The 18,369-nt window shown below is 30.0% G+C and overlaps 1 protein-coding gene across 1 annotated transcript; it reads right to left on the bottom strand.

Annotated features, from left to right (window-relative positions):
- Positions 1-298: 298 nt before the first annotated feature.
- On the bottom strand, positions 299-7,474 carry LOC132953345 (uncharacterized). The gene is made up of 11 exons (XM_061025837.1): positions 7,252-7,474; positions 7,050-7,136; positions 6,885-6,971; positions 3,546-3,741; positions 3,284-3,455; positions 3,031-3,180; positions 2,638-2,913; positions 2,450-2,530; positions 1,858-2,102; positions 1,522-1,684; positions 299-488 (listed from the first exon to the last, which is right to left on the bottom strand). The coding sequence occupies exons 5-11, from the start codon at positions 3,381-3,383 to the stop codon at positions 346-348; spliced, it is 1,158 nt and encodes a 385-aa protein (XP_060881820.1). The 5' UTR covers positions 3,384-3,455; positions 3,546-3,741; positions 6,885-6,971; positions 7,050-7,136; positions 7,252-7,474; the 3' UTR covers positions 299-345.
- Positions 7,475-18,369: the final 10,895 nt, after the last annotated feature.

The raw sequence follows: 18,369 nt of genomic DNA, 5'->3' as shown, positions 1-18,369 counted from the left end.
TTCTTAAAACATTAATTCAAAAGATTCTGTAAACATTATTTTAAAAGATTCTTAAATCAATATTTCTACATATTCTTAAATTAGGTATTATAATATTTTCAGTCACATTTACTTTTAGAATATTATGTTAATATTCTAAATAACTTTTCATTTTTAAACTAGTAAAATATTATTATAAATTAATATTATGACAACTTCCACACTTTTAAATTGAGAGAGCTCGAAAGTTACCTCCACCTATATTAAAGTTAGGAATAAAAAGGATAATATGTAAAACAAACTATTTATTTAAGATCTCTTTATTATTATAATAACTTTTTATAATAATTGTATTAATACAATTATTTAATTTATCAATTTAATATCTTTGTTCTTTTTTTCATTTTTCTCCTTAATTCTGAATTTTGCATGATCCAACCAGACCCGAAGTGGAACATCAATTTTTTTATCAGGTACTTTAGCATATTGCAAATTTAATCTCACAGCATCTAAAACAAATTAAATGATTTATTAAAAATATAAAGAAATAAAGTAAAATTGCAACAATAGCTGTTTATGATCAGCAGGTGAAATATTATTGACAAACACATTGAAGGTTATATATAAGTAAAGATTTTTTTGTCTGGTAGCTATTGTATATATTACACTATATAGGTGTAATTAAATAATTATAAACTATGAGAGTTGCTAGCTAATATTTATTCAGAAAGAATAGTTTATGATAGGTTATTTAAGCGCATACACTAAGAATATTTAAAAGCTATAATAAATGATACAAAATATAATAAAATAAATGTATAGATGTAAGAGAAACAATGATTTAAAACAAAATATACAACCACGTGGGCAAGAATGTTAAACTAAAATAGAGGAACCATGAAAATTACCTTTAAATAAATATATATTATTATTAATATAAAATATCAATATACAATAATACTAAAAAGTAGGTAGGTAATTGTTCTGCTGTATAGTATAGATGTCGAGTGTTTGTACCTCACCATTGAGTAAGATATATCAATGCATACAAAAAACGACATTGGGAGAATATGGTTTGTCAGCCAATATTACTATAGTATAACTAATAAGTATATTTTATCATACGTTTATATTGCTATTAAAGTTAGTTTAGTTTAGTTTTAGTATATTATTAGTATTATGGTAAGTTAAATTAATTTTTGCCGAAAACATAACATTTGGAAATGTTTTTGAGTATATAAAATGTAATAATAATAAATGCAACTTTAAAGGCTTACGAAAAAATATCAAAAATAATTAAAACACATATTATTGTTCATTGCTCTGAATCTAATCTAATTATATATTATATTGTATGGCCTATATAAATAAAAAACAAAATGGTTTACTGTATTGAACATATTAAAATGTATTAATTTTATTTTAAAAGAATGTAGTGTTTTAACTTATATGTGCTGGTAAAAATGGTGGTCATCATATAGATATCATAAGAGTTATAAAAACTAAAATATATAAACATTTGTTATACAGATGAGTACTTACCAATAATAACCTGGTATATTTTAAGACTTCCAAATGGCTTATTATGTTTGAAACCAGTTAGCGAATAACTTAGAAGTAATGTATCATCACACAAGCGTGAAATAATTCTTCTCACACTATTGTTTAAATTATTATTGTCAACCAACAATGATAATTTACAAATCTAAAATAAATAAATAAAATATTAAAAATTCAATATATGTTAATATATATTATATTATTATGGATATTATAAAAACATATACTTATGTCTTATATTGTATCAATATCACAATAGAAGTGTAAGTTAAAAATAATCAACACAAAAAAATACATTTTATTTTTTTTCATTATTACCAATTCATTTCTATAATGAGTATCATCTAATTTTTTTTCTTCTGCCATAAGTCCATCATCACTAGTTAATGGGAATATGTTCATATCAATTGAATTTTGTTTTGGGGAAATTGTGGATATAAAATTATTGTTTGATTGTGCCATTAGTGCTTGCACCTTTTCGTTAGTATCCTTAATAATATGCATCATAGCACTCATGTCATATTTTAAGTGAGTTAATGATGTGAATGTAAACTTTTGAAAATCTACAAATATACAAAACAAATATAAATAATATAAAATGATTGGTTTCAAATTATTATAGTTATAATAGATATTATTTTCTTGACATAGGTATTTAATTTAAATAGACTGTTTATTATATTATATAAATATATAAGCATATTGAAAAAAATTATTCACAGTCCTCCAGTTACTACCAGTTAATTCCTATTAATAAACATCGGTATCATACTAATCTTGATTTATTTTTTATTTTTAAGTATATGTAGTTTAATTTAAACATATAGCTAGGTATTAAAATATTTTTAATGAGTATCATAATTATTATTAGTAAATAATTCAGTAATTAATGAATTTAATTTTACATTACCGTGAGAAGACATGAACATACCACCATCAAAATTAATACTTGAATGCAAATTATCTGCAGATTTTGTTGTAACGCTATCTCCTGAAATTAATTAAAAATATAATAAAATATTAAGGTGCTTCAAATGTTGATTTATAATATTAATTAATTATTTTTAGAAGATTTCGTTTGATTTATGTATTATTTACCATCATTCACATTTTTACTAAGGTTTTTATTATTTGCATCCAAAACCAAAGTTTTTGTTACATGTTTCAATGCTTCTGCATCTTCAGTTTGGTTGTTAGTACTTGATATATTCCATTTTCCAGGTGATTTGTGTACTCCTTGAAAATTTGGTGCTATTTCAGTTTGTTCATATCTATTTAAATGATTGACCTTCCAAACTTGGGTGTTTGGTGAAAATACAGCATTTGATGAAGATTGGATCAAAATATTTTCTTCTGAATTTGAATCATCACTACCTAATATAAATGTGACAAAAAAAAAAAAATGTAATTTAAGTTAAAATAGAATTAATAATGCATTTAATTTTAATTTAATTGGTTATAATTATAACATTTAAATACTATATAGTATACCTTTATTGCTTATGATGCTTGCATTTCCCCACGTTGGATCACAATCTGAATCATCATTATCATCAGCAATATTATCATCATTATTATCACTCAGTGATTCGCGATTGTCAACATTGAATATAGATTCAACATCGTGTTTTGATTTTGTTACTATAGGAATTAAACATTAAATTTGTATTTATATATTATACTTAAAACACTGACATTATTATTACAAAACAAAACTTTAATAGTACCTAATTTAAAAACTAACCTTTAGAGCAATAATCTTTATACATAGGTGGTGGAAAATGCATGTCAACTAATCCTGCAGATGAATTAAATGTTTTCTTTTTTTTTTTTTTTTTCCTCATCTTCTGTTGTAGTAGACAAGTCCGAATTTGTAGTTGCTCTTGAGAGTTTGGCTTGTGCTTCAGCTAATGTTGCTATAAAAAAACAATCATAAGTATGTATACAAATAATATGATACTATATATAACAATAATATATGCAATAATAATTAAAAGAATAGGTACCATAGTTTTTTGTTCCCAAGATACGTGCTGGATAATAAAAAAAATCTGTTTTATTTGGCTTGTATCGGTTTTTAATTAACTTTTTTATATTTTTTGATGATTTCGGCCAAGCACAAAGATCTTTTTTGACCCATGTATCAGGCACTGCTTCAATACTATTATCTTTAAGAAAATAGACAACTTCCCATCTACCCATCTGTTAATTAAAAATATTTAATTTTAAAAAAATATAACAAAATTAAATAAAAGTTAAATGTATCTATTTTTGATTTTAATATTGTATATTAAAACCACCATATTTATCTATAATTAAATCATGATAGTAAAATTATTAAACATATATAAGTAAACCGATATGGTATCTTCTAAACAAAATGTATTAAATTATCATATACCTAGAGGTAATTTATTGTCCTGTATGTATTATTGGCATTCCAATCATTAGTTTATCATGATTGAAAATCATAATTTTTCTTTTTATGTCTGTGATGTTCCAACAATTTAATGTTTCTGATAAATTGTTTACATAATAAATATCAAGTTTAATGGAATTTATTGGTTCAATGAAAAAAGGTGATGCATTATTATATTGTTTTCCAATTATTAAAATATTGTTATTCATTTCTATAAAATTAACACATTTAACTACTTCTCCACTGTTTGTTAAAATAAAACAATCCGAATCTTTTTGTTTTTTAATAGAAATATGAACATTTCTGAATAATAAACTGTTATATTGAACTCCGACGATATTATCTATTAAAGGACCATTTGTGTGAGGTCTTTTAAGAATAGGTTTTTCATAATATAATTGTGTTCTTTTGAAAGTATTTAAATTAATCGAGTTTATTTCAGAATATCTATTTATAATCTGTTCCAGTGGCTTTTCATGTTTTCTTATAAAAGATTTTAGTTCTTTCATATGATTTTCAAAAACAAATGCACTGCATTGGTCAAGTGGTCCGAATTGATCATAATCATCACATAGATGTAATAAACCGTGGACATTATGTGATACAAGGTGTTCTCCATATAAATGTTGAAATTGTTTTACAAAGTAATCTAGTAGATGTCTTGCATAATCCACTAATGATTTGTGATTTGGGCTAAGAAGTATGATCATCGCAATATTTAATGACATAAAATGAGAATAACACTCATTATTTAATATAGATTTTAAAACAACTGGCCCTGAATAAAGTAAAAAAAATCGTAGCTCAACAGCTTTCCAGCGTCCAACTTCAAGGAGACTTCTACTCTTTCTAACAAAATCAGATGAAATATCAGTATTTAATGCCAATAATGATTTTGACAAACTTTTAATATCTTTAGAGGGTAAACGTGTTTTTAAAGGCCCAGATTTCCAAAGCAACAATAACTTTTTTGTTATTCCCAAACAGACTAAATGCATATAATCAAGTGGTAATGATTTTACTAAATCAAAATCATTTAATTTTGTTAAAACTGAAGGTAATTCTGATGTATGATAATCTTCATCCACCATATTTATAACTGAACTATGATCCCTTAAGGGAAATTTCCTGTTAGAGTATGGAAAACAAACTCTGTTTTTTTGATAATCACCATCAATGAAACAACGGGTACATGAATGAAATCCTGAATGGGTTTTAACACGTAAAACAAATGCTTTAGCTGGAGAATCACAACAAATGAAACTTATAGATATTTTTTTAATAACATTATTTATTCTAATTCCATTTGTTATCAAATCTTCAGCTTCTGTGACAAATTCAGAAAGAAATTCATTGCTGTCTTCTGGTTTACTTTGGCCATAGTAAATTCCTATCGGAAAAACTTTTTTGGTTGAACATTGTGTAATAATATAGGCCAATATTGGCCAAAACTGATTTCCACTACTTTTACTCAAGGGCAAACCATCGATTCCAACAGCGATTTTCAACTCTAATAAGTTTTCTGGTGCATATTTTTTAATACCCGAGGCTAAACCAAAATGGTGATAAATCCCAGGATTCATAGTTTTGATAGTTTTGGATATTTGTCTTGGTGTACATAAAACAGTTCTTGCATCAAGTGGGAGACTTTGGAAACATTCATGTTTTTTTAAGCCAGATAAAAGGCCATTAAGCGCATTATGTGGAATTTTATATTGAATAGCCCAAGATGCAATAAAATCCTTAATGTTATCTGATTCTTCAACAATTTCAGGCAATGTAGTAGAAGTAGGCATAGGCAGATCATTTGATAACCTTACTGACTCAATCTCGGGCTCAACTTCTGGTCTTAAAACTAATATATTGTTATTTTGAATAGATTGACATGGTAAAAGTTCTCTGGTTGTTAACTCGTCTTCAGTGGTGATCGAATTTATACGTGGATCATTTTCAGATGGGTTATTGTTGAATGGCATAAGCTCATTCCTGATTTTACGCCTTTTGGTCCGTTGACTTTTTATCATATTTACTAAAAAAAGTTATTGAAGTAGAAAATTAATATTAAAAAGGGGGAAAATGTCTATTTAATAATATAATATACACGTATAAAATTAATACCTATTATCCACTCTTAATAAAATTGTACAATAAACAGTAATTATTTTAAATTGTCATACAAAAACTTATAAAGGAGGTTATTATACTAGTAATAAATACTAAATAGAATTGAAAGTTTATATTTATTGTCAACTAACTAGATTAAATGTTTACTAAATATTAATAATATATACAATAACTGCTAAAATAAATTACAAAATCGTTAACTGTAAATACCTAGGTATCTTTAATTTGGGTCTATATACGTATTTAAGACATAATAAATGTACAAATAAATTAAAAAAAATATGTACCCTGCAATACAGGGAAATAAATATATAATGAACATTTTTAGTTTAATTAAATCAAAGTAATAAATGAAAATACATTATAAATAAATACTTACTTATAATAATAAGTAAGTTTAATTTTAATTGTCTGATGTATATGTATCTTTTTTTTGTTTTTAAATTATAAAATATAAATTTGAACCAAAATATAATTTTACTAGGAAAGTTGATGATAATACTTATACTCTTGTTCGTTTTTTTATGAAAACATGATTAAACATTTAAATATTATACCTATAGGTAGATAATAATATATTACTAAATTGATTAATTTTTCGGTCAACTTTATTGTTGAGTATTAGTATTATATTATATTAGATAGTCTATAATATCTATTTATGTATACATTTGTATCAAAAATAGTATATTTTACTGTATAAACAATTAACTATAGTATTCAAATTTATAATAATAATAATAATTAATAATAATAAAATAGCTACCTATTATAATAAATGTATTGTATACTTAATACTTACGATATACTAAAATACAAAAGGCATGCAACAAAGCTCTGATTTATAGATACTGCTGGGCGCTAATGAAATTGATAAGCTGACATAAATCTAACAAAAAATCACAAAAAAATTAAAATTATTAGTAGTACCTACTTATTTGACCTGTAATAAATTATATTGAATTACATTGAGAGTTTATACTTTATAGGTACCCATTTTTTTAACAGAATCAGTGAAAATGTTTATCAATATGTAGATAGTTACTACAGATGCCTATGGAAAAAGATGTATTAGAATTAATTTAAATGTATTCAACTACGAGGTGTATGTGTTATATCTCAGAAAACATTATTAGAGTTCGTTCATGTGTTTTTTTTTTAAATCTCACCGAATTCATGATAGAACCACAGAATAGAATCTATTTTTTATAATAATTCGGGACGATTTTCAAACATAAACTATATTATTTTTAAGTCAGGGCGGACTAGCCAGCTAGGACGTGTGCTAGTGTACAAAGTGTATGTAGATACTAGATATTATAGACATGTATTAAGATTCTTTAACTACTTAAGTTAAAATATTAAACTATAAGGATTAGCCATTAGGTACCTATACAGTCCTCCAACAAAATATTTTAACGTAATATTTATGATTTATATTGAGTACTTCCAAGTTCCAACTTACCTAGATTGCTTCTTATTGCACAAAATTTAAAAAAAAACACAGAAACCGAACGGTCAAGAGTCAACGGCAAACAATAAAATAAAACCAAGCTTACCACACGGCGTTACACACGCTGCTCAGTTGCTGAAAGGCGAACGGTGAATGGCGGCTTGTAGAATGTAGGCTGTTCATAGATGTTGTAGACGAATCACTCACTAATTCACTATGATAAAATATGATAATCGATAATAGTACATTACTGTTCGTAATCGTTGACATACGGAACACTGGTTTATTATTAAATAATATTATTTTTGTACTGACTATTATTTTTATTGCCGGTATCTCAGAATCCAATGTTTACTATAAACTATTTATAAACGGTATGAGCCGCGAATCATGATAAGATACCTGGTTAGTTGTTATATACACAATACACATAATATTACTGTGAAGTTGCGTCGATGTTGTTATTTTTGAAGGCTTAAAGCAAATTTCATGTATGCTGTATTATATACAGATATAATATATTATACACAGTCAATAATTTATGATATTATTATAAAACTTTTTGTTTCATACGTACATATTAATAATGTAATATTCCAGACCTAACCTAACATAACCGGTAGGTCAATTGGCTCGGGATCGGGGAGGCACAAAATTCGTTGAAAATTGGGTTTTTTTACGTTTTTTCGTTGGTTTTTCCACTATACCGCCAGAGTTTTCTGTACTATTGGCTTTTTTTCTTCCGGGGATGTGCTCCCGAATCGATTGGCACCAATACCGAGGTTATCCGAATTATGGATCAGGGATTAGGAGTTATGATTCTTATTAATTATACTTATATTAGTTTTTTCACTGTGGTTTTTTTTTGTACTTAAAATTAATCTTTTTCTATTTAGCCCAGGTTAGCGACGAAAAATAATTGCCTCGATTCCGCGGCTGCAAACCGTCTTTAAGCTATTTTGTTAAAGGCTTATGGGTGAGGGTGGCCAAGTGCATAACATACTAGAATTTTCCCCTCCCCCCCCCTGTTTTTGAGTTAAGTATATCTCGGCCGGATTTTAATTTAGGTGCCGCGTTTTTTAACCAAACGTTGCGTTTAAAGACCCTCCAAAAAGTCCTCCCATTATCAGGGTACCTGTGACCCCTCCCCCTAAAGATATTTTGGAAAAACCTTTAGGTATTGTTCGACGTTTCTGAAACTCGAGATTCTGGGATTTTGGAGGTCGCTGATAAAAAGCGTCGTCTTGTGTCGAGACCGTAGGAGCAGTGTTCACCCCTCTATTGCGGCTTCCAATGTTCGAAAACTCCCCGTTTTCGTGTTCCCTCCTCATAGACCCAGGGTTTTAGTGTATTTGTTTTTTTTAGTATACCATCTTATGGGGCTCGACGTCCCGGTTCAATTGGTACCGCTTTGGAAAATATCCGACTTTTGATTCGGGATTCATGATTGTCCGTGTGTTATTTGGACTTGTATATATCACATTTTTTTTGGATTTACGTAATTTTTGGAATTTGAGTTTTTGTTCCGTATCTTTGAAATTCGAAATCATAGTCTTTTAATGCAAAACGAATCAAACGCGGTCTATGGTCGAAATGCGTAGGACCATTATTTACCCCATAATCAAGGTGCTAAATAGTTTAAAAACGGATTACGTGTCTTTTGGCATATCCTAACGTATCTTTATAGTATGCCTCTGTTAATTTGTTTTTTCGTAATTTATTTTGAACTTTTTTTGCGCATTTATTAGAGAATTTACTCTTGCAGGTGCATCAGGTAGGTATTGTAGGTTGTACTTTTACTTGTACGTTCGTGCTTTTAGTATGTGTTGTCTTTTGGTGCCAACATTTTGATTACGAAAAAAATTCTAAAACCAATTACCTACGTATTTATTTTGTTTATGATTGATATGATTGTTGTTATGCTATACTCATAGATATACACAACAACTAGATAGCCGTCTTTATACTACAGTTGTGGCCAATGTTGAAATCGGCCGCCATTTATAAAGCAGGCAATGTTTACATTTATTTATATACATATATTCTATGGTAATATTATTTTGTAAACATAGCCTGCTTTGTAAATGTTGCCGACTTCGATGAAAAGAAGGAGACGGCTATTATTTTAGTTGTTATATATAATATGATATATCTATATGGCTTTACTTTCCTTCCACAATCAATTGGTATTTGACCTCTTTACGTTTACGAACTCCGTCGTCTGTCCCCCAGCCCAGTACCATTATTTGCTGTTTGTTGCTAACATGTAAGTCTTAACTCGTATTTGGTATTTTTAAATTTTTTAATATAATAACATGCGGTCCCCTGTAACGGAAATCCGATGTTTGATAAGCAGTTGATTATTGGCGATTGTTCCGTGATAAAAGGTTGTCGTCAGTTATATCTCTCAATTATCGCTACCCGGGTTTCAAATGGCGCGAAATTTTAATTACGAAAACCGTGTTTGCCTATACGGTGTGTTTAAAGCGACAGTAGTATACGTAGTGGTGCAGCGCAACTTTGTTCGAGAAAAATGTTTACCGCCATTGCGACCGTCTTAGAGTGGTTTTGTTAACGGTTTAAGGTGGGGGGGACGTGAACATGAGTGGAGTCAGTGGCGTTGACGTGACTTCAGAAAGAGGGGGGGGGGGGGGTAAAAAAAAACGATATAATATATATTATAGCTAAATGGGAGGGGAAAAATGGAAAATCCCCCACCATCTCAAAACTTTTTACTAAGCCAATGGAAGGGAACTGACCCCCCACGCCCCCCCACCCTTAACTACGCCAATGGGTGGAGTAATCATCATGATTTTGATACTTTACCAGTAAATTCAAAAGTTAAAATTTAACATTCATACAAATTTTAAATCATTATTTTTTCTGAATGTTGATAATATTGAGTTGGTAAAACATACAATTCATAATTGTCTTTAAACTTATTACAAATAAAATTATCAAAATGTTAAGTAGAAGTTTAATTGATAACATTAAAAAAATAAAATTAGTGGAATTATATAATTATAACGTTTTACTAGTATTGAATTCAAAATATTTTCAGAACTTTAATATTAAATTAAATACTCAATGTTATTGTAATAACGTTTTCTTAAACTAATCAAAACGTTGATAATATACTATTTATCATGGAATGTTCTTAAAACGATGATCCAAGTTTATGTATAAAATATTTCAAGAAAAGTTAGAATATAACTTTATCAGAACATCAAAGTTATGGAATTGCTGTCTGGGATTTTCAGTAAATGATTCCCATAAAGTATCAAAATTTTCCCTTTCTTGATATAATTGGTTTTGAAAATCAAGTATTTTTTGACTACAAAATAAAATATCAAAATGTTTTGACTGTAAAATATTGAACAATACGTCAGTAAAAATAAGAAGATTAGATAATATTTGTATAATAAAAATGTTTTTATTTTCTTGAAGGAAATTTGCAAACCCTTTTGCTGTCATTCCAGTAACATTATCAAAATCACCACTTTCATAAATAAACATAAAAAAATCAACCAATGATGTTCGATGATTATGAACTGTATGAACTAATCGTGAAGTAAAGTTCCAACGAGTAGTAGCCAATGTGGGTAACTTTTTGGTCATAAATTCTGAAAGTGCTTTTAGTCTTTTAGGAGAATGAGAAAAAAAATACAGGTAAAGAGTTAAGACCTCGAAAAAATATTTTAAGTTCCTTGTTGCACTCTAATGATTGTTGAAGTATTAAATTAATAACATGCGCATAACAATGAGTAAATATAGCTTTAGGATATTTCTCTAAAACTTTACTTTGCAACCCGTTTAAATGGCCAGACATTACTGCTGCCCCGTCATATGTTTGTGCCACTAATTATAATATGTATGTAATTAATATGTAATTGAATATCTATTTTTCTTTGTTTATCTAATGATGTGTCAATTCTAGCAGTTGATGATGATAAAAATGTCTTAAGTTTAAAATATCCAGCTATATGAATTTCTGATTCAGTATGTTTTTTAACAGCTGTATTTAAATGATTTAAATCATCATACCCTTGATTATTCCAAACAGTTTTTTTCGTAGAAAATAGTAAACAAGACCAACAAAAAAATTTATTCGAAATTTCACAACCGCATAACCAATCAGATATATTATAAAGCTCTTTACGAAAATGCCGAGTGCATGACGTATTATCTGTCGTCTTTTTAATTTTTACTGTTGTTAAAATGTCAAGATCTGGACACGGTCTACCATTTTGAACTAAAACTTTTTTTTCAGCAAATGAAAGTCTTGAAAAGCAATTTTGTTTTAATTGATTTACAACTTCGCTACGGTTACACATACCTATTGTTAATATGGAATAAGTTTAATAACTATACGACACGTAATACGTATTGTAAATAATCAGTACCAAGAGTATCTTAAACAAAAATAAATAGAATAGTGAATACCTGGTAACTGTCTTGAATTATCAATCAATTGCAATAAAATTCATAAAAGATAGAATAGGTAGTACATGCTAATTAACAATAGTACAATACTGATGCAGTGATGCACAGAAATAAACAATAAGTTTTTGTCGATCGGCGTTGCAGTACGAGTGTACAACGTGCAGCCGCGATGATCCCCACTACTAATTGCCATTAGCCGAATAGCCGATTAGCGGCTGGTCGTTAATTTCATTTTCAACGACTTGGTCTAGTATTAACATTGCACCGAAGTTAGCCGACAATATCACGACAAATTACGAATGTGGGATATTAGATACCACGAGTCGTTGTTCAAAACATTAACGTCCTACACGACACAATACATAATATTCCGCAATCACACCATCGCGCCCGCGCGTCGTAGCTGCAGACGGTGCATACCGCTGGTCGAATCCCGAGTTAAAAATAGTTTATTTGTTGATTATTATTTTTATTTATAGAGAAGAGTACCTACAAAACAATTATTTTAAGATTTTGTAAATAAAATTATATTACTATGTAATATGCATTACAAATTTCCAAATTACAATATTACACATGCACAATATGTTATGACATCAATATTATAGGGCGTTAACACACAACTTGCACACCCAAAGAAAACGCCACTGGTTTCCACTACGAGCGGTAAATAATAATATTATTACCTAGTAATTGGAAATCGCGTCTTTGGATTTATTGATAACATTATCATGTTATGAACAAAACAAACGCATGTAAAATAATGCAATTTAATATTCCATACAGTGTTTAGTAGGCAGGTTATTAAGATTATTATCAATCGATTCACAGCTGAATTACAGGGTGGTTTTTTGAATATGGTCCCATCCATTTTCCCCTTTGATGATACATTTATTAAAATTCTGATTTTCAGAATATTTAAGTACAGCAAAAGTATTATATTTTTAAATTCCTGATAATTTTTTTGACAACTATTAAGGAGTGTTTTGTGGTGATACAAAATTCTATTTTTCAAACGAGAACCTCCGCCCAATTGTTACTGTGAATTATATGGTTGATGATTTTCTTGAAAACATTGACGTATCTAAATCAAAATTCTATTACCTACGTAGTTCCTGAGTTATTATTAATAAAGTGGTAAAATTGATAAAATAAAATCTAAGGTTAAATAACAAAATTTCTTAGAGCCATCTTTTTTTATTAGTAAATACTATTGTCATATTATTGACAAATTTAGTTCTTTCTAATAATAACAATAATGAACTAAAAATGGATCTATTGTTCTGTATCGGTACATATTATGAATATTTAATTTTTAATAAAACAATTAATAAATAATTAAAATTAAGTTATCAAATTTACCATATAATTTCCTTTATTTTTTATGTTCAAAAGTCAAAAAAATGTATCTTTATTTACTTTTAACTATTACTTATATACAGTGTCGATAAAATATAAAATATGATAAGTATAATAATTATTGTATGGGTAATTATTATCAGTTGATAAAAAAGATATCTCTTTGCAATTCGGGATAGGCATTTTTTATTGCATTTGATTTTTTTGGGCAAAAAAAAATTAAATTACTTCAATTTTATATGTCTATAAATTCTTTTACCGGTCATAATTTACCATATAAATTTACAGCACTCACATCTCTAAATTTAAAATTGTTGCACCAAGTATAATAATCATCAAAAATAATTTTTAAAAATATAAATTACTTGTTTTTATTATGTAGTATTCATTATACTTGGATAATTTTTATAAATTCTTTACTCTGATAGGTCGGTAATAATTACTAACGTTTTCAAACCATCTAATATTAAACCATTACCATAGACATAATATCCTTAGAACACTTATAATTGTACAACTAAAAACCTGCTCGTTCGTATTTTCATTTAGATACAGCAAAATTCCCTAAAAAAATATCTGCTAAATAATAGAAAGCGAAACGGGAGGGGGGGGGCAATTTTAAAAACAGAAGTTTGTAATGTCACAGGATCATCCTAAAGTGGTAGGTACAAAACCTTTCAAATATTTAAAAACATGGTCTTCAAGTGTATTTAAAAATTACAAATATCAAAATTTGAATAAATTGTAACAATAGGGTGGACAATGAACATGCTTAAAAAATTACCACGTATACATTTTTACGACATTTTGGTAAATTTTTTAGGTACTTGCTAAATTTCAAAAAAAAAAAAACTTAAATAAATAAAGTATTTTTTTTGGATCCGTGTAAAGTAAGTATACCAAATGAATCTTGGTCAGCGTTTTCACTATTTTAAATGCCTATATAGGCACGTCATACATTATTATAATAATTACTCTCTTTTTCCACGTACGAACCACAGCTACACAGGGTGAACTGCGGTGGCATATTACTTATAAACGACTAACGAAATAGTTTGTTTTTCCTTATATTATATTATTGTATAATTCAGCGTTCCACTTTGCGTTATAACCACAAACGACATGATAATACTTACCCGGTATACTGTGATACACACGAAATTTGTTGTTTAACTTTAAATAAAATGTCAAATATCAACGGAATTTATGTTGAATTCGCTTTTAATACAAACATCCCCAAGACCTCGGGAAAATATTGTGTGTCTTTTGTAAAATCAAAACCTTGTAACTTGTAAGACTACAATATCGGAAAGCAACTCAGGGGAGCTATTCCGATCCAGAAGTACTATCACGGAATACTTGAAAGCGTAGTCTTGTTGCTAAGAGTTATGTTCTCGAGTACACAAACCAATAGCTAAGTATGATTCACAAACTGATCATATAGGCGCTCGTCTCGAGGATAAATAAGCAAGAAACGTCATATACATAGACACAAGAATAATTTCACGATTGCAAATCTTATACCTCGCCATATAATATTTTTTTTCAAAGCACTTAACTACCTATAGGTACCACCTGTCTGATTATTATAAAATATAAAATAAAACTGCGAATCGAGTGCTCTGTTTTTGTATACTTGAAACAGGCGACCCGATGAACTCGACCCACTTGTATAAATCATGACACAGATAATAATATGAAATTCGTAAGAATGATAATGTAATATAGCGAGCGAGTTGTGCGTTACTTTTATTTGTTATAACAATCTTTTTTAAAATTGTCAAATTATCTGACTCTGTAGTTCGGTACATTACTGCTAACAACTTTCCACCAATAAATCTTCTAATAATTAGGACATTTAATATGAAACGTTGTCTACTTCAAAAATAATAATTCACCTCAACGGTACGGAGCTATTAAAAACGTATTAAAATACATAAAAAATGTATTTAAATTAAACGAGAAGGTATTTATAGAAAAAACTAATTATTCAATTTCCCCGCTCAATTATATTAAGAAATACCTCTGAAACTTATATATTTTTATCTTGACTAATTTATGTATACATCACAAATAGAGTTAATTAAAATTTAAATCAAGTGTTGACTAAAAATGTTAAAAATGCGATAATATGCAAATGCACTGTTGTCGCAGGTAAATTCAAAATTGTATAAACTTGAACCACAATCTATTCAGGCCCATCATAAATGAAGCCTAATAATGAAGATTTACCACACAATGAGCACATTTTTATTTATTAAAGAGTAGAGCCAATTAAACTTTAATATCATCTAACGAAACTATATTGCTCTGACATTTTTATTTCAGAAGAAAATAAGAAGTTGAATAATATAATAAATACTACTATGGGTAGGTACAGATTTGGATCACATTTTCCGAAAATTCAATTTTCTAATTACACAAAATATGCTGATGTGGACTTTGGTAGGTAATTGATTACACAAAACAAATACCCATTGTCCATTATTGTTACAATGTTTTATTTCGTGATCAAATATTAAAAAAAAAATTAATTCTCAGAACATCGAATGAGCAAGTTTATAAAATAAAATCGACGGTTTTAAATTCACAAATTAGCCCGTGAAATAAATTCGAATAAAATGTAATGAATTAAACGGTGATCATATCAATACCACTCAAAACGGATTGAGCAGGGGACGAGAACACGCAAAGGTTTTTGGAAAACGAAACGACTTGGTCGAACGATGGAGTTCACTCGGTGCCGAATAAAAATAAAATATCGCGCACAATCGCGTTCGTAAAAAAGGTTCGGAGCGAGTGTCACATACGGCAGGTTTTTTTTCAAAACAAATTATTTTCACTTTATTATCCGCGAAATATAGTTTTTTTTTTTCTCCACGGTAGGTACCGTCGACTTTTATTGTACGACGACGAGCGTCGTCCCTTTGTTTCCGTCTACAGACCGGAAGAACCGTCGTCGTCTTTCCGGTGTTTGTGTGTGGGGTGGTCGGGCGGGTGGGTGTTTATGGGTATGTGTGTGTGTGTGTGTGTGTGAGTTCGCCGAGAAGCTAATTCCACCTATGATATATTGTGGTACCCTATTGGGTACCCCGCCGTGCCAACGCGCGCGCACACACACACGTGCACCCACACACCCACACACCGCTACCAACACCTCGTATGCGAACGGGTTGAAATGTATGGGAGTTTAATATATAAACGCGTAGGGCCCGTACACGCGATGATGGCGGCGGCGGCAGACGTAACGTATTGCCAGAAGTTCAATTTCTCACCCGGCACATAACTCAGGCCTCAATGATTCACGTCATTTGTGAACATGTGATGTTATTTATAACACCGCTCTCATATATATATATGATATTTTACACTGGGGGGGGGGGGGTGTGGGTGCACCTAAACGCACATTCTACAGTATAGCAGCCTTCGGGCCTTTGCTCGAACGTGCGTACGCACACGCACGAGGGACCTGGGGCGGAAGTGGTAGCGGAAGTGATGGTGACGGCGGTTGTCCTCCAACACAAATCTTCAAGGTATGTGTGGTTTTTTCTAACGACACTGATTTGGTGTTTGTTCGTTGAATTATCCACCTACGATGGTTTTAAATATTCTAAACGGGTACCAAAACGGCTAAGCGTCGAGCTATAATATAGAACTCGGGGTTTCGATGCTACTAGAGGGCAAATTTGTCGAGTTAAAAAATCTAGATACCCTAGAAATCGAAAAAAAAATCGATGTTACCTGCGTGCGCCTTACAAACAATATAATATCGCGACATTTAATATTTCAATATTAAATGAGAATGTATATCTACGTATTACGATATCATAATATTGACATATCAATTTTAATAATTTTAGAAGTATAATAAAATAAAATACAGACAAATCCTAACCTTTTATATTTTTATAAAGTAATTTGAAATGTAGCACGGGCCAGTTAAAAATGGTCGCCAGTTGCTCATCCCTGATATAGAGTTGAGGTATACAATAAGTATGTACCTACGAACTGTTTCCGATCGGTGACGGCGTGTTAGTTTTCGTAGTTTTTCAAATAAAAACCCGAATTATGAGACAACCGGGGGGGGGGGGCATATAGCCTCATGGCCCACCTCTTTCTACAATATCACGTTGGCGTTGAGAAGGGGAGGCCACAGCGCAATTGAGCTCCAGATTGAATACGTCACGATTAGGTGAAAAGATTCGTGGCCATTACGTCGTATTTCGTACAATAACTGAGTGACTAATGTGAAACCAGTGCGGATAAAGCAGAATAAATTGTGATATTGTGACTTCTGTAGATTTTCCCGTTCAAGATTCCACAGTGTATGGGTAAATCGTGTGTGTGCGGCGGGATGAGATCAGAATGAGGGCACTTGCACTTGTGGGGGAGGGGGGGAGGTGTTGATGTAGCTTTCCAATAATTCATGTACACTCTCCGTGAGACATCGACATTGTTTCGTCAGCAGATGCTGCGCACGCGCACTGCAGTAAAGAGTCTGCTCCGGTGCCCGGGAAAAATAATAGAACCGTGTAGTGGAACTGCTGTGGTAAGCAGTTGGAAGGTATCCCAAGGGAACGTGATGGAAATTATTTAATTTTTTTTTGTAATAGGTAGAGACTTGTAAGACCACGTAAGGAACTGCTGTGGTGAGAAGTCGAAAGGTATCTTAAGTATTGATCTAAAATTATACCGACTAGTAAGAGAATCCCAACGCTCCCCTTCACAAGCAAAAAAAATAATAATAATAAAGAGTTTAAAAGTTTTCACTGAAAACGTCCCGCGTGTTGTTGTTGTTGTTGTTGTTGTTTGCCTGGAGTCCAGCCCGCGCGCGCCAAGTGCTGGAAACTATTATAAAAGGGCTCTCATTATTATTATTTTTCGACGCGCAGGTATATAAAATAATGTTCTAACGAACGTTTATTTAGTTTTTTTTCCTCTCCGGTCTCTTAATTATTTTAATGGACTTTTAGCCCGAGGGTAACACCTCACGCCAATGTTACGCGGTTTTGTTTATTTATTATAATTTTTT

This window comes from Metopolophium dirhodum, unplaced genomic scaffold, assembly GCF_019925205.1.
Source record: "Metopolophium dirhodum isolate CAU unplaced genomic scaffold, ASM1992520v1 scaffold16, whole genome shotgun sequence".
NCBI classification, from domain to species: Eukaryota; Metazoa; Arthropoda; class Insecta; order Hemiptera; family Aphididae; genus Metopolophium; species Metopolophium dirhodum.
The sequence above is the reverse complement of the archived record's forward strand: the minus strand, read 5'-3'. Positions and strand labels throughout refer to the sequence as shown.